The sequence below is a fragment of the Colletotrichum jinshuiense genome, chromosome 9 (assembly GCF_051148585.1).
Source record: "Colletotrichum jinshuiense chromosome 9, complete sequence".
In the NCBI taxonomy this organism is placed as follows: Eukaryota; Fungi; Ascomycota; class Sordariomycetes; order Glomerellales; family Glomerellaceae; genus Colletotrichum; species Colletotrichum jinshuiense.
Window position 1 is genome coordinate 720,779 of NC_139316.1, and position 20,259 is coordinate 741,037.

The window sequence follows — 20,259 nt, forward strand, 5'->3', positions numbered from 1 at the left end:
GTTCTCCGTTCTCCCTTTTGTGAATGCTTCTGGATCCTTGGTGGTCCTTGATCCGCTCCTGATGCACCTGATGCAGTTGACTTTTGTCGTTATTCAGCCATTGTAGGACGAACCTCTCGCGCCCGAGTCCGAGGGAAACGTGTACACCGACTGTCTGCTGTTGTATCATGATCATAACCCAGTCATTAAACCTTGAAGCAAGCTCCCCAACGGCAATACGCTATGCAAATATTTATTCTACAACCAACCCTTCCAAAACGTTCATAGCCTTGGTGCCCTCGCTCTCGAATTTGCTCACCATGGCCTCGCACTCCTGTCGCAACTTCGCCTCAGCCTGGTTCGCATTGTGTTGGATCCACTCCTCGACCGTCATCCTCATCTCGGGACTTGTCAGCTCGGAACCTTTGTGCAATAACCGATCGACCGGGTTCCTCTTGTCGGTCTTTTCAGGCGACCCAAAAATGAGGTCAATGTCGACTGGGTTCCAGGGAGTCGTGCTTTGGAGACTAGCCAGAGCCTTCCGCTTAGATGGCGAGTTTGGTCGCGCCGGTGTGGATGAGATGGGTGCATGTGTGACCCGCTTCTGTGTTGTGGCAGGTCTTGCCGAGGGAGGTTGGTTTTCAGCATCCGAAGATTGAGGAGACGGCGAAGGAGAGACGGCCGCTTGACGAGCGGACTGTGCCGGAGAGATACGAGGAGTTCCAGATTGACGTCGGAGGCTGTGGCGGACAGAGGAAGTGATTACCGGGGACGAGGAGGGCGGCGGAGAGCTCTGCCTCGGGGCTGATCTTGGTGTGGGCTCCGGCGCTTCAGACTCTGCCTCAGGCTCGGTATCGTCTTCTTCTAGCTCCGCCTCTTGCTCTACTTCGGGCTCCTCCTCGTGCTCTTCTTCAGACTCCCGTTCTTGTTCTTTTTCTGGCTCATCTTGCACTTCGGCGGGTACTGGGGTTTGCCGTGCCGAGGCAAACGACTGGCGAGCCGAGGCCTCCTCCGCCTCAGTCTCGTTTTCGGCCTGGAACTCTTGCTTGGGCTCAGTCTCAACAAAATCTACGTCGTCGACGTTGCTGGTGTCTCCCATCGAAGCACGCGAGGCCAAAGAAGCCTTGGAGGGGCGGCCGCGCTTTCTGCCAGTACTTGCGCGTGCGGATTTGGTTGTGATGACGGTAGCAGTGCTAATTTCATCCTCTTCCATGGCGGCAGGCTCCTCCGGTTGAGTTGACTGGACAGGCATGGCGAGTTCATCCTCCTCGACCACAGACTTCGTAGCCTTGACTTTCTGGACTTTGGCCTGTTTGGATACCTTGCGGGGGCCGGCGGCCTTGCGTCCCTTCTTTGGCACTTCCAACACTTCCGGCTCGTCAATGGTCATTTCGGCCTCCAGTTGTTTGAGTTCCTCATCGAGAGCCTCCTCGTCCGCTACGTAAGGCTCGGCGTCAAACATTTCGTGGTTCTCTGCTGACTCGGAGCTGGCAGTGGAATCCTTATGAGCGCGGCTCTTGTTGGTCTGAGCCCTGGATGCAGGCGCCTTCTTCCGCTCTGAATCGGAATCTTGCATGATGTCCTCGTCGTCTGTCAATGGACGTTCAAGGTCAACCTCCAGCTGACGGGCAATTTCATCCTCCTCTTCAGGGAAAGCCCCAGGTGCAGCGCGCATAGACGCGGTCGAGGCTGTTGACCTCTGCGACGTCCCAGAAGCCTTGCGTGATCCCTTGGTCCCGGAAGCTTGTGCTGTCTTACGACCTTTGGGTGCCTTGGCCTGCGGCTGTGCATCCGCGATGGTGATGTCTTGCTGTGATTGCTCTATGGCCGAGCTGTCTGCGGTCGCTTTGGGGCGACCTCGGTTCGTACGCTTCTTCGAGGCGGGTGCCTCAGAGACCGTAAGAGCGGAATCATCCACTTCGTCGCTCGTCCGCTTGCGCCCCCGCGTGGGCTTTGGTGGGGCTGGAAGCGGCATCTCTTCTTCCGCTACCCGTTCATCCTCGATCACTTCGACAGGCTCGTCCTTCTTGGCCTTGGTCTTTCTGCCTTTTGTTGTCGTCGTGGCCTTCTTGGCGCGAGCTCCCTTCTTGCCGGCCATTGTCGAGGCTGTAGTCATAACGCTGTCGTCGAATTCAGCAGCTACATCTGTGATTGATGTGATATCCGAAGCCGCTGTTGCCACGGACTGGACCGAGAGTCTCGCCGTTGTCTTGGAACCTCTGGCTGTCTTGCCCTTGGTCTTCTTGGTGGAGCTGTATTGGTTTACCAGGGCAAAGTACGGGCATTCGGGTGATCGGTTGAAATGTTCGTCCCTGTCGCGGGTCAGTGGATGTTTACAGACAAGAGCAGGAATACTAACATGGGCTTGTCGCCTTGTTCCCAACCGTCCAAGGCAAGCTCGCAGTAAGTGCAGGTCGCCATGTCGTTGTATTCAAGGGAAGGCGTGTACTTCCACCCTGCCTCGGCAAGCTAGACACAGGTCAGCAGAGGAAAACGAGGTAGCTACGACGCGACTGACCTGCTTGATCTTGCATTTCCAGCCCCTCTTTCCCTCGTGGGGCCACCGTCCATCAAAGGTTGCCTTCCTGGCTGCCACCATACGGGCGCTGGCCGGGTCCTCGGACGCCAAATCGTGCAAGTTGGCCTCAATACCCGCGACAACGGCCCACCCGCAGTCAGGAGAGTGCTTGAGGTGCTCCTCAAGTGGCTTGTCGCCCTCTTCCCAACCGTCGAGGGACTTGTTGCACAGGAAGCATGCCACGTTATCGGGGTTATCGGGAAATGGACGCCAAACGAAGCCTGCTTTCGCCAGCTGCAGCAAGTTAGTACACGCTCTATTCGCATCGGGTGCATTTCGGCTGCGCAACGTACGTCCTCGGGCAGCAGGTATTTCTCGTGCGGCCATGTCAGAACTTTTGAACCCCCCTTGGTTGCGCCCGACATGCGTCGCTTCGGTGCGGGATAGACCTGAAGAAAGGAGCCCAGGCGGCCCTCGTGCGTGAAGAATTCGTTGGGGACCAAGCCCTCAAAGGCCAGGTTGTCGGTCATTGTGGGCGATGTCTAGCGTCAAAATGGTGGGGAAGCTCGGGTGTTGGATGGAAGGGAGTTGTCGCGATCCGTGGCGCGGAGCGGTTGCGCAAAGCGGTGCACAGGATGAACGCGTCGATCGCAGGAAGCAAATATTAGTCGCAGCTAAAATGCATTGGGTCGCAGAAAATCGAAGGACGGTCGCGTCGGCTCGGCGAAGAGTAGCAATGGTTGGCAGGGTAGGTCGGGCGGGAGGTGTGGTATTTAATCGTCGAACGCGGGAGCGTAGCACCAGAGTCGGTTTCGTCGAAAGCGAGGATGGAAGTTGTGGTGCGCAGAGCCCCAATCGTATTGGCCATCCAGATCGCGTTTGTTTACATTCAGCTTCTGTTCCCGTTGCTAGCTGGTGGGTCAGCCAGGGTGGGTGTGGCTTGTAGCCTCCCACTTTCGCCATGTGGCTGAGCTTGTGGCTGAGACCTAGCAACCAACTAATACCACCCGTTACCCCAACAGGGGCATGACTATTTCTCTGGGTTCTTATAAACTCTGAAGTCTCATGCTTTTTACTGTCGATAAGTGTATTCTTTGATAACGGTACTCATGTCTCTCGTTCACTCATTTATCCTACTGGAATAGCTAAAAGGTGGGGAGATAAAAGACGGTTGGGGGTCATGAGATCGTCGTGATTGGAAACCATTTGAGACTAGTCGACACACCCATCAGGGATTGCAAACTTTGAATCACGAGAGTCACAAGAATTAACGCGTCTGTAAAACATTAGAATTTTTCCCCTTTCTCTCTAATCTCTGGTTAATGCATTGCATGAAGAACCACAGCCACCTGACGGTTCTGTCTCCATTTTCCCATTGTCCCCTCCGACATCTGATTATCGTGTCTAGCCATTTTCGGATGCCATCTTGGCTAGAGAGGATAAGTGTTTCTCTGGGGTCAAAAGCAAGGCGCAGGCCAATTAAGTTCCTTTGTATTTTAGCATAGTGATGTGTGATGTGTAGGTATACTCTGTATCAACCACTCACCTTTATTTGCCCCCCCCCCCCCCCCCCCCCCCTCCAGTCCTGTGCCTCGTCGAAATTGGACTCAAAGACGATATTTCGAAGCAATTGCAAACCTTTTGTTGAAGCTGAGTCGGGTTATTACGCTCAACTTCCCAGCTCCACCCAGTATGACCTGGGAATACTGAGGAGCAGATCAGCGGAAAAATCCGGAACCTCTGAGATGAGGTCTTTGGCATCGATGTTTGACGTAAACCATTCCATGTCTGCAATGCAATATTCAACAAGAAGAGTTCGGAGGGGATCTTTGAGTCCAGTGTTTGAATAGGCGGCACGTATAGCGACGAGGAGAGCACCTTGCATTTCGGAGTCTCCAACGCAGTAGAGCAGTGTTAGTCGAAACCTGTTAAGACATAAATCTTTGAGATTGGTGATTCCGTACTTGTCACCCAAGATATACAGGTTGATGTGTGTCATGAAGACGGCGGTGTAGCCAGTGCGAGGGTACTGCTTGATGTCCACAAGCCAGTCGTTTGTGTCCTTGAAGTAGCTAGTCGCGTATTGGGCTTGGTGTTTTTTGCTTTTCAGAAATCGATTCTTGACGAAACGGTACTGGGCGCCTTTATTGACAGTATACTCCAAATATTCAAATAAGGAATCGGGCTTATCATCATCGTCCTGGCTCCCGTTTTCGCTGTATCTGTCTCCGTTTTCGCTGTCTCTGTCCTGGTTCTCAACGTCAGATATAGCGTTTTTGTGTTGGTAAGTCTCGTTGTTGTCGGGAATCATGGCCAACTTTGGGACGGAGTAATCTCGTGTGTAAACGTATTCCATCAAGTGGACAAACGTAGCGGGCTCGATGTCGTCCCAAATAACAGTGGCCTCGGCCGATTTCTTCATGCCACCGGTTAGGAGTGCACGAATGGCTGGACCCAGAGTAGTGAGAGAGGACTCGTTGACGTTGTACTCGATCTTCTCGGGGCCAATGATGAACTTGATCTGTCTCGATCGAAGGATTCTTCACAGGGGAGCGTCAGTAAAGATGACTCCAGTCCACTTCGGATAAGAGGGGGAGGCATACTCGTCCATGTCTCTCCTACGTTTCAGAGACATGATTATTGTCGGTGATGAGGATCATGAGATCTAGGCGCAGATGTAGAGTGTTTCAGGTCGGGACTGAAGTTTGCTTGGCAAAAGCTCTCTGAACAGCTGATGATCGGAAATGAATTGGTGATTGAAATGAAAAGGAACGCGGGCAAACAAATGATTTTCGATGCTGCCTTTCTAGTTTGGCTCCAGTTTAGGAAGGCAAGAGAAATATCGGCAACGTGAAGTGTGCGTTGGGCAGTTGAAGCAGGCAAGTCTGACGGGTGGACCACACTTTGCCAGAATATGCTAAGGACCAAGAATTTTTATTTCAGGTGTTTTTGTTTTTGCAGATGCACTCTCAGATAATTTGTTCGTTTTTAACATCCTTTCCTCTTTCTGGGCTCTTTCTGTTTCGTGGTAAGGTGGTGAGAGTATAAGGAGCGCACGTCAGGCAGGAATCCTGTCAAGAAAGCGTGTCTTGAGTTTGCATATTGAGCTTTGAACACTGATCAATGAAGCTACATGCGTCTGCTGCATTATTTGTTACACGATTTGTTCACATCCTTGGATTTGTCCTTGACCTGTCGAATACTCAACATCCATCCAGACGTATGTTTGCATTCTTTGCATAGCAACCAAGACAAGACTTCCAATCTCCCCGTCCCTGGACGACCGCAATTATTTTTTTACACATGACTCTTTTCGCTCTTTCCCCGAATGACTCTGCTCAAGTCTCCCACTGGGAGCTCGAGCGGGAAGTCCAACGACGCCAGTAAGATGGCGAAGATGAGCCACCAGCCGGCCATACACGTCACAAATGCACATGCACCGGCGCCCTACGAACGTGGAAACATATTGTCAGCCTCGCGATCTACAGTATCATCATGTACATGGGGACCTAGTCTCACCTCAAGAAGTTTCGCAGCGAAAGCTGCGTTCCCGGTGTAATCCATGGCGAGGAACCAATACGCGGCCGTGATGAGGCAGAAGGCGGCGACGAGCGTCAAGAAGATGATGAAGAAGACGATGTTGGTCCGCAGCGAGCAGACCAGGAAGACGACGCAGATCATGGCCATGGCGAGGGTGATGAAGCCTACCATGCGCGCCCGGGTCAGCTCGAGTTCAGCGGCGGTGCGATAGAGACGGGCGACTTACCGAAGCTGGCGTTGAACCCCTTCGTGGTCAACCCTGCAGCCCCAGACGTCGCCCCCGGGGGGGCGTACGACGAGAAGGCGGCAAACGAGGGGTTGAGCGTCGCGCCAAAGGTGAACCAGAACGCGGAGAAGGTGAGGAAGACGACCGAGGGGAACGTGTTGCCGAGAACCCATTCGAGGAGCCCCCCGACAAACATGAGAAGGCCACCGAAGAAGAAATATGAACCGCTGGAGGGGCAAACACCGTTAGTAAAAAAGGGGGAGGGGACCTCATTGAAGATGTGACTTACATGCCGGCAGCACCACTGCCACCTGCCCCACGCCATCCCATCAAGTCACAGCTGAGGGGAGTCAGGGAGATGAGGAAACCAACAATGGCACTGCCTTGATGTTAGTCCACTGTGTCGAATTCGCGGCGAGTTCAAGCCCCGTGAAACACTCACATTGGGGTCGGGTTGCCAAAGGTCTTGCGCAGGTCTCCTTTGACATTGTTCTGCGGCGAGAGGTACAGCTTCTCGAAGAGCTCGGGCGACATGGAGATGGACCCGGCCGTCTTCATTCTCTTGAGGGCATCATCGCGGCTCACCTGCGGGGCGAGGTATTCCTCGTAGTCATCGTAGCCGTTGGGGACTGGGTGGCGGCGGTCGGGGTGGTACTGGGGGCGGATGTGCTCTCTGTGATGCGAGTGCGAGCGTATCTCGTGGATTTCTTCTTTGCGGTCCATTGTCAATGCCGTTTGATTGTCTTATTCAACCTTACGTGCAGTTGCTGGTAGGTGGTGATAAGGATGATGATGATAAGATGCTTTGGATGAACAAGGACAAGAGATGGCAGGAACGGTTTAATAAGACGAGGCGGGTTCGTCGCCAATGCCTGCCATTATGAACGCCCAGGTTGGCTACAACGGGCCTAGCCCTCAACCCCCATATACGATACCGGTACGTCCATCACTCTACACCCCCCTAACGGGCTCCGAGGCGTAAGAGAGCAGACCGGGGTAGACGGCCGCGCCATCTTGGCATGGCCCTGCTGGCAGGCCGCTTGAATCGGATAGCTCCCAGGCGGATGCCGGGTGGGCCTGGCACGATTCTAGAGGTCAATGGCCAGCGGAAACAAAGCCCGCCAGGAAGCATATCTTTTAACTAGGTCAGCCGGCACACGGCGTCCACGGCTCGGTACAAGGGATGCTTTTCCCGGTGTCATGATGCAGGATCTGCGCGGATGATTCGCCAACTAAGAACTCTCTCTGGGGGGGAGCACGTTTGGGGTTCGAGGAAGCCTTTTGGAGATGGGGGTGTGGAGGTGGGAGGAGGCGGAGGCAGAGGGTTGCCAAGGGGTGTACGCATGTGTGAGGGTGTGAAGGATGCGTCTGGGGAAGTTTCCCGTCAATGTCTCAGTGCCTTGCCGGGAACCTGTCATCCATTGTACGGGTTTGCGAGGGCTTTGGCGAGTCAATAAGGCCGTCCACCTCAGTTGAGGCTTACTCGACAATCTCGCATGGAGGCAAGGGAGACGGGGGCCCGCGGCGTGGACCACCGGAGCTTTTTTTGACAGAGAAGCCACCCCCCCTATTGGAGAAAGAAACGCCGGCATTTGGCGCAGCATGGGGGTAGCAAGGGAATAAAACAAAACGAAGTGTTGGCTTGCGCCCCCCGGGGCGAACAGCAACCATTGGCCTTGCAGTAGTGCATGCGGCCATCTTTCCACCACGTATCGTGTGTCGTTCTTGTTGTCTAGTTGGAGCAAGGGAGAGGGCATGGTTGGTTGGTTGGAGTCCGGGGACGAAGCTTCAACCTTGTGTGGAGGAGCGATGCGGGGAAAGCTCGGACGGGACGGGTCAAGGGGAGCAGAGATCGGGGTAGCGGATGAGGCGTGTGCGTCCTGGCCTTGCTCGCACGACAGGACAATGGACAGGAACAAGGGCTTGGGATTGAAGATGAGACGCAGCCGGATGGGGTGAGCTGGTCTCAGAAGGTTATGACCGGTGGGAGAGGGCAATTGGGTTGTGAGGAAACCACCTACTTCCTGAACGAACTGGCCGCGATACGATGCATCGCTTGAGGCTCAGTTATGATCCGCTGGCGGATGACGGCAATTGTACGCTAGCTAATTACCCCAGACTTGGCGGCCTTGACTCGATCAATTGGGGCGAATAATGGCCAAAGATCCCAAGACTGATCAACATCTCAACGCATCACCTCTGGAGGGGGTTTGGGGGGTGGTGTGACCTGATATGCCGGTGCAAACGACGAGCGCCCGTCGCAACCTTAAAGTCATATCGCAACGGAGCTATTTCGGTATGGGGTCGCTGACACGGCATTTCTCACGATGGACAACCCATGGAGACGAAGTGGTCTCATCAGGGGAGGGCCTAGAACCTGCATGCATTGGCACTGGTGACCCGTGTAAGAAAACTAGTAGTCATTCATTTCGTAACAACATCTCGAACTGTCACTCTTTACTTCGTAGCTTCATCGCATCGCGGCGGCTATCACAGCTTGCCAGCGGCCTTGAGGGCCCTCTCGCCGTCAACCAGGACGCACCACCCCTCGCCGCCGCGGGTGCCGCCCCCGAACCCAGCAACGACGGCCTCGAAGCCGCCCTCGCCACGCGCGAACTCGAGGACAGCGTCGTCGAAAGTGCCGGGCTGCAGCCAGACGGCGGGGATGCCCAGCTCCTTGGCTTCCTGCAGGACCTTGAGGGTGGCGGCGGGCGGGGTGATGATGGAGACGGAGGTCTCCTTGGGGTTGGGCAGGGCCGAGAGGTTGGGGATGGCCGGGTGGTCCTTGCCGACGGCGTTGACGGTGCTGGCGGTCGGGTTGATGGGGATTGCGGGGATGTTGTGGTTGAGGTACCAGGCGAAGACTGCGGTTCTCGTGTTAGTCGGGGGGCCTGTTTGGATGGGTGGCTGCCACGGATTGGGCAGCGAGGGGTTGATGAGTGGGCTGAGCAGGAAGTGAGTGAGGTGAATGGGTAAGGGGAGGCTCCAAGCTCCTCCAAGCTCCTCCAATACCAAAGGCGAACTAGCAGGCGTGATGGGTAGAGGACGGAACGTTCACGGGAATGAGCAGGGGACGCACTCTTATGGCCGAACTTTGCCGTGTTGGAGCTCGCGCCCACCACGGCAATGAACTTTGAAGAGAAGAAGACGCGGGCTGTGGCTTCGGTCGACATGTCGGGCACTAGTTTCGGGACGGGTCGAGGCTTTAGAATGAGGTTGGAGATGCGGATACGGAAGATGAGGAAGAGCGAGGAAGACGGAGATGAGGGGGGGCGGGCTCGGGGGGGCTTAATCTGTCATCAGGAGCTCCGAGCACGTCAAGGTGGATACGTGGCCGAGTTCGCCGAGGCCTTCGGTGGGGTTACGGTGCAGTGAACGGAAAAGGCGTCGGTCGCCGATGACGCGACACCACACGGCCGCGGTTACTCTGCGCCTTAGTCAGGATGGAACCTCGGCGAGGCTTCGTCTGCCAACTTTGGCCCAGCGCCGGTTGCCGTGGTCCGTGGATATGCATCGGAACGATCCGAAATAGGAAGATAAATTGGCGTCTATCGCCTACTTGTGAGAAGAATACGGCGGTCCACGGCCACGCATTGCACATCACTGAAACGTCATTGGACAACGACAACCCTCCTCTGATAACAGCAAGCCAGCAACTGCAACTCTACAACAACTCTGCAGCTTACAGACGGCCAGCCACACTTGTACGGCTACAATGTCCGTGTTTGCGTACGGTGACGATCTCAATCTCCCTTTTATGCTGTCACACGCAGACCCAAAAGCTGATATGCGCACCATAGACGCTCTACGTTTTCGGCCGCCGGGTACGCGGCCTTCCGCCCGTCGTACCCAGCATCGCTGTTCAAGACGGTCCTGGCATACCACAACCCGGCATCCTCCAGCGGCACGGCTCTGGACCTGGGATGCGGCCACGGGCTTATCTCGCGGGAACTTAGCCCCCATTTCGGGAAGGTGCTCGCCATAGATCCCAGCGCAGGCATGGTCAAGCAGGCGACCGAATCAACGCAGGACCAGAAAATCACGTTCCGGCAGGCCAGCTCCGAGGATCTCTCCTTCATCGCGGACAAGTCCGTCGACCTCGTTGTCGCGGGCCAGGCGGCGCACTGGTTCAACTATGCCAAAGTCTGGCCGGAGCTAGCGCGCGTCGTCAAGAGCGGCGGCACGTTGGCGTTCTGGGGGTACAAGGACAACATCATCGTCGGGTACCCGGAGGCCAACGTCGTCTTTGACCACTTTTGCTACGGCGAGGGCGAGGCGGCGCCCGGGACGGGGGTGGAGACGATGGAGCAGTACTGGGAGAATCCTGGGCGGCAGATCCTGCGGGACAACCTGGAGGCGGTGGTGCCGCCCGCGTCCGAGTGGGAGAAGGTGAAGCGCATCGTGTACGACCCGGACCGGAAGACGTCACAGGTCGGGGCGGACGTGGCCCCGGAGGCGGCGTGGCAGCGCAAGAAGCTCAAGCTGGGCGAGTTTGAGGGCTACGTGCACACGTTTAGCGCGTACCGGGGGTGGAGGGACGCGCACCCGGAAGTCAAGAGCCGGGCCGAGGGCGGGTCGGGTGACATTGCGGATCTGCTGTTTGACAGGCTGCTGGAGACGGTGCCGGAGTGGAAAGCCAAGGGCGACAAGTGGCGCGATGTCGAGGTCGAGGCGATCTGGGGCACGACGATTATCCTAGCCAAGAGGAAGTGAAGTTGTGGATGCAGCAAAGACGCCTCCGACGGGAATGACTCGCTGGCGAGACCCCGTGATAGAGATGGTCATGACAAACGGGACAAACTGGCGTAATTTCGAGAGAAAGGATAGCAAAGTGGAAATTAGTGGCAAGCCAGTTTACATGCAAGCACTATATCAAGAAGTGACAGTCGTTGCATGCACACGGCATAGTCGAATTGAGGCAAATGGCTGCTCGGTGCCGGTACGAGGGCACTGCGTAGTATTTACCTAATACATATAAACGATTCATAACACATTCATAACACATTCATAACACATTCATAACACATTCATACACACGCATACATACACATATCTACGCACATACGCACACATACATACACATACATACACATCCACACATCAATACATAGACACTTACATACATGGCACTCTGAATGGTGTGCAAAATGACAGAATAATTGACTGTGGCCCCCCTCGGTGGACATTGCAGAGGCAGCCATGGGTTGGGGGGTTAGCAACTCATTCGAGAGGCATGATTGGCCAGACGGCGTCCCGGCCCAGAGATTGGGAGCACAAAAGCCGCTCGGCTTCTTCCCTGGACCACTGCGACGACCCCACCTGCCCTCGTTGCCCCGTCAGGTTTCAGGAGTTTTGCGTGCACGGCACCGCACACGACGGTTTGCAGGCCGCCAGACCGCCTCCCTCCAGTCCCGGGGCCAGGCAGGGCCAGTCCAGGGGTTCTCAATAGCGTGTGCGCACACCGCCCGCCGCCAAAACGCATGAACCACGGGTGACTGGGAATGCCCATGGCATGGCCCATGACTTGAATAAGTGCGTTCATGTGCATTGGATAAAAAGTGCATGCGTAAGGCAGGGCGGATAGGGGAGGGAGGCCGGCGAGCATAAAGTGTTTCGACCGTCAAACTGCAACCTCCAAGAAACAACATCACGAACTTCGCTCTGCCGTCCGTCTGTCGCTGTCCATCCATCGCCGAGAGAAACACGCCCTCGATCTGCTTGTTCCCGTACCACATTACACAGACCAAAATGGTGAGTTTGGAGCCTCCTCCCCCCTTTCCGCCTTGCTTTTTGTTTTGTTTCCCCGCCCTCCCCCCCTCGGAATGTAAACAAAGAACCATTCCAGCCATTCAGCGCCGACCCTCCCCCCCTATGACGGCCACCAAAGGCGAGAGAAACCTGCCTTAGCGCCCACCTGCTTCAGCGACGAACCTTGTAGAAGCAGCCGGCTGCGGACACTTTGGATAGCACCCAACCGGCAGCGGCGACCATTCACCAGCCAACAGGAGCAATCCAAACAACTGCAAGCCAAGGAGGGGACTTTGCCATTAGCACCAGCCGTCAATCAAATTACCTGCGCTGCCTCACTTTCCGCACCACCCTTTGTACCCGGCCTGCATCACGACATTCCTGACCTTGCATCTTCTCCCCAAATTTTCCACTGAACACAAATCGCATCCAATTTTACCCCCCAATACCCCCCCGCGAAGCCTCCATCGCACCCGAGAAAAGAGATCGCGAACCATTTGCGCAAATCAACAAACAAGCACACAATTCACAATGTCTTCTAACACGTACGACGCTCAGGCTTCCACCAACTACAAGGAGGCTTTCTCCCTGTTCGACAAGCGCGGCAACGGCCGTGTCGCCCTCGACAGCTTGGGCGACCTGCTCCGCGCCTGCGGCCAGAACCCTACCCTCAACGAGATCCGCGACCTCGAGAAGAACATCGGAGGCGACTGTGAGTGCCCTTCCCCTCTTTCATCCACAGCGACCATCGCCATCCACAGCGAACGATATTTTGAGAGGAGAAGGAGAAGACGGCTGACCAGATGAGATGCAGTCGACTTCGAGACGTTCCAGCGCATCCTCAACCGCCCCGGCGGCTTCCGCGACCCGGGCGAGCCCGATGAGTACTGCCGCGGATTCCAGGTCTTCGACAAAGACATGACGGGCTTTATCGGCGTCGGCCAGCTCAAGTACATCCTGACCAACCTCGGCGAGAAGATGACGGACGACGAGGTCGACGAGCTGCTCAAGGCTGTCGACACCAGCTCTGGCCAGGTCAACTACACCGGTAAGCCACCATCACTCCGGCCCTTGGTGATCAACCGTGGACGGGGAACATTTTGCTGACGTGCTGCGATGGCAGACCTTGTCCGGACCATCCTTGCCAACTAAATCACCCTCCTCTTTTTCCGAGATGGGCGGTTTGATTTAGGGGTCGAGCGAGGGCTGTACGACATACGAGTAGAGAGTGCACTGGGTTAAAACAGCTTACGAAAGATATTTGCATGGCTGGCACGATGGGATGGCGTTTGCTTTGCGTTGCGTTGCGTTGTTCGCGATTGTAGGGAATTTGGGTATGCTGGAGTCGAGCTACACAGAGGCTTCACTCTGGGCCGTACATTTACGGATCTGACTAGAACCGATACCAAAAAAAACAATAAATACCATGATACCAAAATGACGTCTCCTACAATGTCATACATAGTATGCGTGCCAGCAATGAGGGGGTAGGCGGTATTGCCAGCTTGCCTGCACTCCTGACACTATTTGAGGTCTTCACAGGCATCGGCTTCTACGAAAACATGGACAGAGTCAGATGCAATCACTGCAATCCATTAGCTGTGTCAACATTGCGCAGTGTGTTACGAAGCCGTCACGGCCAGCTGATGTTTGCTGATGCCGCGGTTTGTCCCTGCCGACCGGCCTGCCCAGCAACAGCAACAAAGGACCCCGCACACTTTTGGGGGGTGCACATGTATTATGTAAGCTCGCTTCAGTCAGGCGATCTGGCCTGCATCTGCACTTGCAGGTCGCCAAGGGTCGTCTCACTGTACCTATCAGTGTAACTAGTGTGCCCTGTACAGTACCATCCGTTGGGTTTAAGCAAACGTCAAAATCAGTCAACCAGACATGCAGTCCACCTGCAAACACTCGTTTACTGAAATAGCAAAGAAGGCTACATTTTCAATCATGTCCATTGCTGCGAGAGGCAAGATTAAGCGCAGTCGGCAAAGGATACAGGCAGTGTACAGCCCGACAATGTGCTTGCAAGTACCACCTCCTCAGCATTGTCCACTGAGTACGCTACACGGCCACACTACGTACTGACACCCCGCTTGCCTCAGCGTGGGGCGTCGCAACCCGGGACGCGTAGCGCCGGGAGCTTGAGCTCGGCCAAGGGTCAGCCTCCAACTGGAAAGCCAGAGGAGGGGACCACGTCAGGATAACGTGAACCTTCATCCACTTACACACGTCTCCCCCGCCCTGAGCTCCTGCAAGTCACCGCCATCAGTCCACTGCTTGCCTAACCACCTTCCTGTCTTCATTATACTTTACCTCACTACCGCATCTAACCTCCACTTGCATCCATCCGCATCTGCCCCGTGTGCTGCCTGGCCCTGCACCTCCCCCCGCCCCGGCACCAAACTGACCGACTCCCTCCCGAATTGTGTTTCGTCCCGTCGCCGTGGCGTCGATCGCATTCCCCAGGCGTCTGTCCCTCCCCTCCCTCATCTTCCTCGTCTTCCTCGTTACATCTCTCATCCTGGCGTCCCCCCGAGTAGTCCCGAGAATTACTTCTCTCTTCACCCAATTGCGATTCTCACCGATCCAAGCTCCCCTCACTGCCACACCAGCTGCCTCGACGTACCGACCCCTGATGACCGGCGCCATGATCCCCGACAAGTACAAGTCACCGCCACAGGCGCCGCCCGTCTTCACGGGCACCAAAGAGTCCATCGTCGGCGACTCGAAGAAGATCTGCGACCAGACCCGCGCCCTGCTCGACAAGCTCGTCGCTGAGATCCCCGCCGACAAGGCCACCTTCGAAAATGTCATGCGACCCATGGCCAAGGACGAGAACGAGAGCGGACTTTCGACTCGCATCCTGGGCTTCTACCAATACGTCTCCAGCGATGCCACGCTGCGCGAGGCCTCCACCGAGGCCGACAAGATCATGGATGACTTCTCCATCGAGGTGAACATGAGGGAGGACGTCTTCAAGCTGGTCGATGCCGTCCACAAGCGAAAGGACACCGAGGGTCTGGACTCCGAGAGCTTGCGCTTGCTGGAGAAGGACTACAAGAACTACATCAAGATGGGTCTGGGCCTGCCCGCTGGTCCCCAGCGAGACCGCTTCAAGGAGATCAAGAAGCGCCTCAGTCAGATCCAGATTGGCTTCCAGAAGAACCTCAACGAGGAGAACGGCGGCATCTGGTTCACGCCGGAGGAGCTTGACGGTGTGTCTGAAGACGTCATTGAGGGTTTGGAGAAGGGCACCGGCGAGAACGAGGGCAAGCTTAAGCTGTCCTTCAAGTACCCCGACCTGTTCCCCACCCTCAAGTTCGCCAAGAACCCCGAGACGAGACGCAAGGTCTTCATCCAGAACGAGAACAAGTGCAACCAGAACGTTCCTCTATTCAAGGAGGCCATTCTTCTCCGCGATGAGGCTGCTCGCATGCTCGGATACCCCGACCACGCGTCTCTCCGAATCGAGGACAAGATGGCCAAGACCACCAAGACTGTCACGGACTTCTTGGGAGATCTCCGATCCCGCTTGACCGCTGGTGGTGCCAAGGAGGTTGAGCACCTGCTGGAGCTCAAGAAGGCCGACACCGACGCCCGCGGCGTTGCCAACGACGGCAACTACTACCTCTGGGACCACAAGTTCTACGACCGCTTGATGATTGAGCAGGAGTACAGCATCGACGAGAACAAGATTGCCGAGTACTTCCCCATCACCTCGACCATTGCCGGCATGCTCAAGATCTTTGAGGAGCTGCTTGGCTTCGTCTTTGTCGAGCTGAAGCCCGAGGACCGCAAGGCCCTGAGCCCCACAGGCAAGGGTGAGGATATTGCTTGGCACGAGGATGTCATCATCTTCAGTGTCTGGGACGACGCCTCTGAGGGAGATGGATTCGTCGGGTACCTCTACCTTGACCTCCACCCCCGTCAGGGCAAGTACGGTCACGCCGCCAACTTCAACCTGCAGCCTGGTTACCTGCAAGCCAACGGCTCGCGGAGATACCCCGCCACGGCTCTGGTTTGCAACTTCAGCAAGCCTACGCCCAAGAAGCCCTCGCTTCTCAAGCACGACGAGGTTGTCACTCTCTTCCACGAGCTGGGCCACGGAATCCACGATCTTGCTGGCCGTTGCACCTACAGCCGTTTCCACGGCACCAGCACTGTCAGGGACTTCGTCGAGGCGCCCTCGCAGATGTTGGAGAACTGGTGCTGGACACCTAGTGTGATCAAGTCCCTTTCCAAACACTACCAGACTGGTGAGAAGATTCCCGACGATCTGATCGAGAAGCAAATCTCCACCAAGCACGTCAACGCTGCTCTCTTCAACCTGCGCCAACTCCACTTCGGTACCTTTGACATGACGGTCCACACTCCCAAGAGCCACGAGGAGCTTGAGAAGATGGATATGTCGCAGATCTACAACCAGCTTCGTGGCGATATTGCCGGTATCAAGGGCCCCGAAGCTCAGGGCGAGAAGAGGTGTGTCATGATGGTCCCCAACTCACCAAGTAAACAGACTGCTAACTGCCACAGCGATTGGGGTAACGGACAAGCCTGCTTCGGTCACTTGATTGGTGGCTACGATGCCGGTTACTACGGCTACCTCTCGTCCGAGGTCTACTCGACCGACATGTTCTACTCGGTGTTCAAGGCCGACCCCATGAACGGCAAGGAGGGCCGTCGCTACAGACACACCGTTCTGGAGAAGGGCGGTAGCCAGGAGGAGATGTTGACCCTGGAGCAGTTCCTGGGCCGTAAGCCTAGCACTGAAGCCTTCTACAAGGAGTTGGGCATCCCTCAGTAAGGGCCCCGAACGGTCAAAAGAATGGAAGGCGGTGTCATAACTGTATCTAATAGCACCAGGTCACGATTGTGATCTACCCAGAAGGGACACCCCATCCAAAAGCACTGTTAAAGTTACGTCTGATAGACCCGAGTGAGCCTGCAGTAGAGATCGGAGTGAAGGTTGAGAGTCAGATGTCGGTGTATGAAGCAATGTCTTTTCTGATACTGTAAGGTAAGTAGAGATACGAGGACCCTTGTGGGTTTGCAGTCAACAGTTAGGCCCAAGCTTACCTCAACCACGGTTATGATATCGATGGCCTCGGCTTCGACGGTGTTTTGGCCTGGCGCCAAAAATTCACAGCAGCTGCAAGGCCGCGACACGCTAGTTCCTATGCGCGCCCACAAGACTAGCATCCCGATATTCACGTCTTGCTCCCCCAAGTTCAACTACGCGCGCGAAAACCTGTGCCATCTGTTTGTGGGGCATTTCCCAACTAAAACCCCAAGTATATTTGATGCCGGAGGCCCATATATCTCTTGAAACGGATTAGACTCCGTCGATGGCGAGCATGTTTGCCGTTGACAAGACAGGGTTTTCCTGTGTATGCCTTTTTGGAGAAGGACTGGATCTTAGAGCGCCGCTATGTCTATCCTTTCTCCGTTCTATTCGAAGTGAGATTCTGTAGATTGTGCCCAGGTGAGAGGAGCGTGCGTGGGGGGTTGGTATCATCCAGCAGGTATGGTGAGGTGAGAAGGGTACTTCTCCTAGGAGAGAAGAAAGACATCGTAAGGGCTGGGTGTAGCTGCCTTTGGCGGATGGTTGTTTGCCAGATTTCCAGCAAGCTGGCCAGGAAGCGAGAATGAAGTAAGCTGGAGCTCTGCCAAGGTGCAACGAAACGTAAAAACCTTGAACGAGCTCGCCCACTTCCCAGGCCATGGTTTTGCAGATTTGGGCCTCTATAAATCAGTGGCTGAGCGCCAACTTGCCTTCTTTGCACACGGCTTGTTCAAAAACGCTTTCCTCCCAAAGCCAAGCTCAATCCGGCCTAGCCAAGTGCTCTGCACACCCCAAGACAAGCTTATTCGCTTGCACGTAACAACAAAGATGTCATTTGAAAAGCGAAAATTCGTCAGCGAGTGAGATTCACTCGACATGCGACGACTTGAACCCCCCAAAGCTGACCCTCAAGCAGGATTTTCAACTCGAGACAAGTCAAGTTCCTCGTTGGCCCGGAAGCGGTCGAGTACAACGTTCATGAATATTCCATGACTCGTTTATCCGGACCTCTCCGAGCGATGCTTACAAGTGGGATGCGAGAGTCGCTTGAAGCGAAAGTGATCTGGGATGATGTTGAGCCTTGCACTTTTACTGGCCTTATCCAATATGTCTATAACGGCACCTACTCGGCGCCTCCGCTGTATGGGGGCACATCGAACACTACACTCACTGAGAAGAGTTCTAAAGTATTATACGCCGATGATGGCGAAGAATCTCCAGAACCATCTATCATATCATGGATGGAGACAATTGACAGGTCAACTAGTGCAAAGTATTGCTTTTGTAGGCAACACTTCAACGATAACAAGTCGGCGCCGAAGCCAGGGAGCAAGCGTGCAAAACCGGCGGGCTGGCTCGCCAAAATGAAGGATCCCTCTCGCAGCGGACACTCCGCGGTGTTCATGCTGCACGCGAAGCTGTACACCCTAGCCGACCGATACATGTTCGAGGACCTCAAAAGCCTGTGCCTGGACAAGGTCCGTCTGAGCCTGCTGCACGTTCCAGTCAAGATGGAGGTCATTGAAGCCGTCTTCGAGATGCTGCAGTTCTGCGACAAGAACGACCTGCCCAGGGAAGGGCTTTGGAGACTGCTCGTGCGTTTCTGCGTCGTCCACGTGGGCTGGATGAAACGCGAAGGTTACCTTGGTCGATTTGCGACAGAAATCCGTGGCTTTGCGGCTAGCTTGCTGGAAGAAATCCCTCAGGAATTCTTCGACAGTCTTATTTAAATCCGCTTCAGAAAAAGTCCCAAAATAAGTCACCATCGAGGATCTAATGGGGAGGAAAGGGGTGGTTTCCAAGAGGGCCCGGGCAACGATTTAGGAGAAGAGCATGAGCAGCATGGATACAAAGCCTAGGCGAAGGCCGAATAGGTATTGACGTTCATAGGTTGCCATACCAGGCATGGACGAAGCCATAGTGCATATGGCAAACAGGTAAACATTTGTGGTAATTTGCAGTTTGCGAAGGTGGAAAAACATTCTATAGGTATCAGAACAAGGCAACTAAATTTTGGTCAAATCTTGGACATTTCTCGCTGTTGAAGTGAAACAGTAGGGGTGGGTGGATGCAAAACACCACAACACACCCAGCGACTGCCAAACACCCTAGGTTCCGCCTGCCATAGAGTGACTTCCCGTTTTCAGAGCAACAGAAGCATCCATATTTGTTAGAGATAGGTCTGATCAGGTCTATTTAAAGCAGATAATTATACTTTCTATCCTGTACGGGGACGGTCGAGTGTTTGCCTTGTTGACCAGTAGTCACCTCCGCTGCAGACGTACGTACGAACAAGTGGATTGGTAGAAGATCTCCGCATTGCGCAAATAAAGGAGTATTAGTGGTGATGATGTCGGTCGCTGTCTGATCAGGCTCAATTCGCCCTGATCATGCTGGTTGCTAAGAAAATAGCAGGATGGGCAATGCAGTCAAGACAACGGCCGTCCCTTCCAATGGCATAACTGATGGATCAAAGTACTTGGTTTTCTTTACTATTAGCGGCCTAACGGTGTTGATATATGGATATCAAATTGTGGATGAAGAATCTTACACCGATGGCAAAATTACTGCCACTGTCTACTGGTCGTACGGACTCTCAGGCGAGCCTGCAAATCCGTACATTGTTTGCTCCGTACTGTGTTTGCTCTGAAGGAACTGTCGTCATCTTCTTCTATACTCTCTGCTCCTCCCTAGTGAGTTAGTGACAACTGCTGCTCTGCGGCGTTCAGCCGGGTTGAACCGTGTATGCGCGAAGACCTGAAGGTGGATTGACCCGAGGTCCGAGGCTGATACATGGACAACAGTGAATACTTGATAGAAGGTAAATGCGCAAAAGAGGATTCCCTTGGGTTCTTGGCGCGTCTGAGAGAACCCAATCATAGCTCGCGTGAAGTCGTTGAGACCTGGCTCGCTGCTAGAATGACGTGATATGTCCGCTGCTGGGCTTCTAACTTACTATCACAGACGTTCAAGCAATAATAATCAAGTTCAAGGGCCCCGGCTACTGGCTCAAGATTCACTGGCACATGAGTGTTGGCAATTGATACACACGCTGGAGGTGTTTTGGGCAGTGACAACGAACGTCAGCCTTCGCACACAGCCCTCGGTGCAAATACTTTATGTTACTAGCTCAACACGTATGTTTATCGAAAAGATGCTCCAGACTCTCTCTCATTGTGATTT

The 20,259-nt window shown here is 54.8% G+C and overlaps 8 protein-coding genes across 8 annotated transcripts; 4 read left to right on the plus strand and 4 right to left on the minus strand.

Moving 5' to 3' along the window:
- Positions 1-232: 232 nt before the first annotated feature.
- Positions 233-3,027, minus strand: EsH8_IX_000210 (baculoviral IAP repeat-containing protein; the record flags this gene model as incomplete). Its single annotated transcript, XM_083266546.1, has 4 exons — positions 233-2,291; positions 2,339-2,448; positions 2,498-2,791; positions 2,851-3,027. The coding sequence occupies 4 exons, from the start codon at positions 3,025-3,027 to the stop codon at positions 233-235; spliced, it is 2,640 nt and encodes an 879-aa protein (XP_083130111.1).
- Positions 3,028-4,166: 1,139 nt separating this feature from the next.
- Positions 4,167-5,132, minus strand: EsH8_IX_000211 (uncharacterized protein; the record flags this gene model as incomplete). Its single annotated transcript, XM_083266547.1, has 2 exons — positions 4,167-5,037; positions 5,101-5,132. The coding sequence occupies 2 exons, from the start codon at positions 5,130-5,132 to the stop codon at positions 4,167-4,169; spliced, it is 903 nt and encodes a 300-aa protein (XP_083130112.1).
- Positions 5,133-5,794: 662 nt separating this feature from the next.
- Positions 5,795-6,986, minus strand: EsH8_IX_000212 (GPR1/FUN34/yaaH family-domain-containing protein; the record flags this gene model as incomplete). The annotated part of the gene is made up of 5 exons (XM_083266548.1): positions 5,795-5,944; positions 6,017-6,201; positions 6,264-6,490; positions 6,553-6,642; positions 6,706-6,986. 5 exons carry the CDS (start codon positions 6,984-6,986, stop codon positions 5,795-5,797), a joined length of 933 nt encoding a protein of 310 aa, XP_083130113.1.
- Positions 6,987-8,753: 1,767 nt separating this feature from the next.
- On the minus strand, positions 8,754-9,436 carry EsH8_IX_000213 (CoA binding domain-containing protein; the record flags this gene model as incomplete). Its single annotated transcript, XM_083266549.1, has 2 exons — positions 8,754-9,127; positions 9,343-9,436. 2 exons carry the CDS (start codon positions 9,434-9,436, stop codon positions 8,754-8,756), a joined length of 468 nt encoding a protein of 155 aa, XP_083130114.1.
- A 542-nt stretch (positions 9,437-9,978) lies between these two features.
- Positions 9,979-10,976, plus strand: EsH8_IX_000214 (S-adenosyl-L-methionine-dependent methyltransferase; the record flags this gene model as incomplete). The annotated part of the gene is made up of 2 exons (XM_083266550.1): positions 9,979-9,992; positions 10,064-10,976. 2 exons carry the CDS (start codon positions 9,979-9,981, stop codon positions 10,974-10,976), a joined length of 927 nt encoding a protein of 308 aa, XP_083130115.1.
- Positions 10,977-12,011: 1,035 nt separating this feature from the next.
- Positions 12,012-13,163, plus strand: EsH8_IX_000215 (uncharacterized protein; the record flags this gene model as incomplete). Its single annotated transcript, XM_083266551.1, has 4 exons — positions 12,012-12,014; positions 12,570-12,723; positions 12,826-13,059; positions 13,135-13,163. The coding sequence occupies 4 exons, from the start codon at positions 12,012-12,014 to the stop codon at positions 13,161-13,163; spliced, it is 420 nt and encodes a 139-aa protein (XP_083130116.1).
- A 1,486-nt stretch (positions 13,164-14,649) lies between these two features.
- On the plus strand, positions 14,650-16,890 carry EsH8_IX_000216 (metalloendopeptidase; the record flags this gene model as incomplete). Its single annotated transcript, XM_083266552.1, has 3 exons — positions 14,650-16,493; positions 16,548-16,814; positions 16,872-16,890. 3 exons carry the CDS (start codon positions 14,650-14,652, stop codon positions 16,888-16,890), a joined length of 2,130 nt encoding a protein of 709 aa, XP_083130117.1.
- A 1,014-nt stretch (positions 16,891-17,904) lies between these two features.
- On the plus strand, positions 17,905-18,806 carry EsH8_IX_000217 (uncharacterized protein; the record flags this gene model as incomplete). Its single annotated transcript, XM_083266553.1, has 2 exons — positions 17,905-17,936; positions 17,993-18,806. 2 exons carry the CDS (start codon positions 17,905-17,907, stop codon positions 18,804-18,806), a joined length of 846 nt encoding a protein of 281 aa, XP_083130118.1.
- Between the last annotated feature and the right edge of the window lie 1,453 nt (positions 18,807-20,259).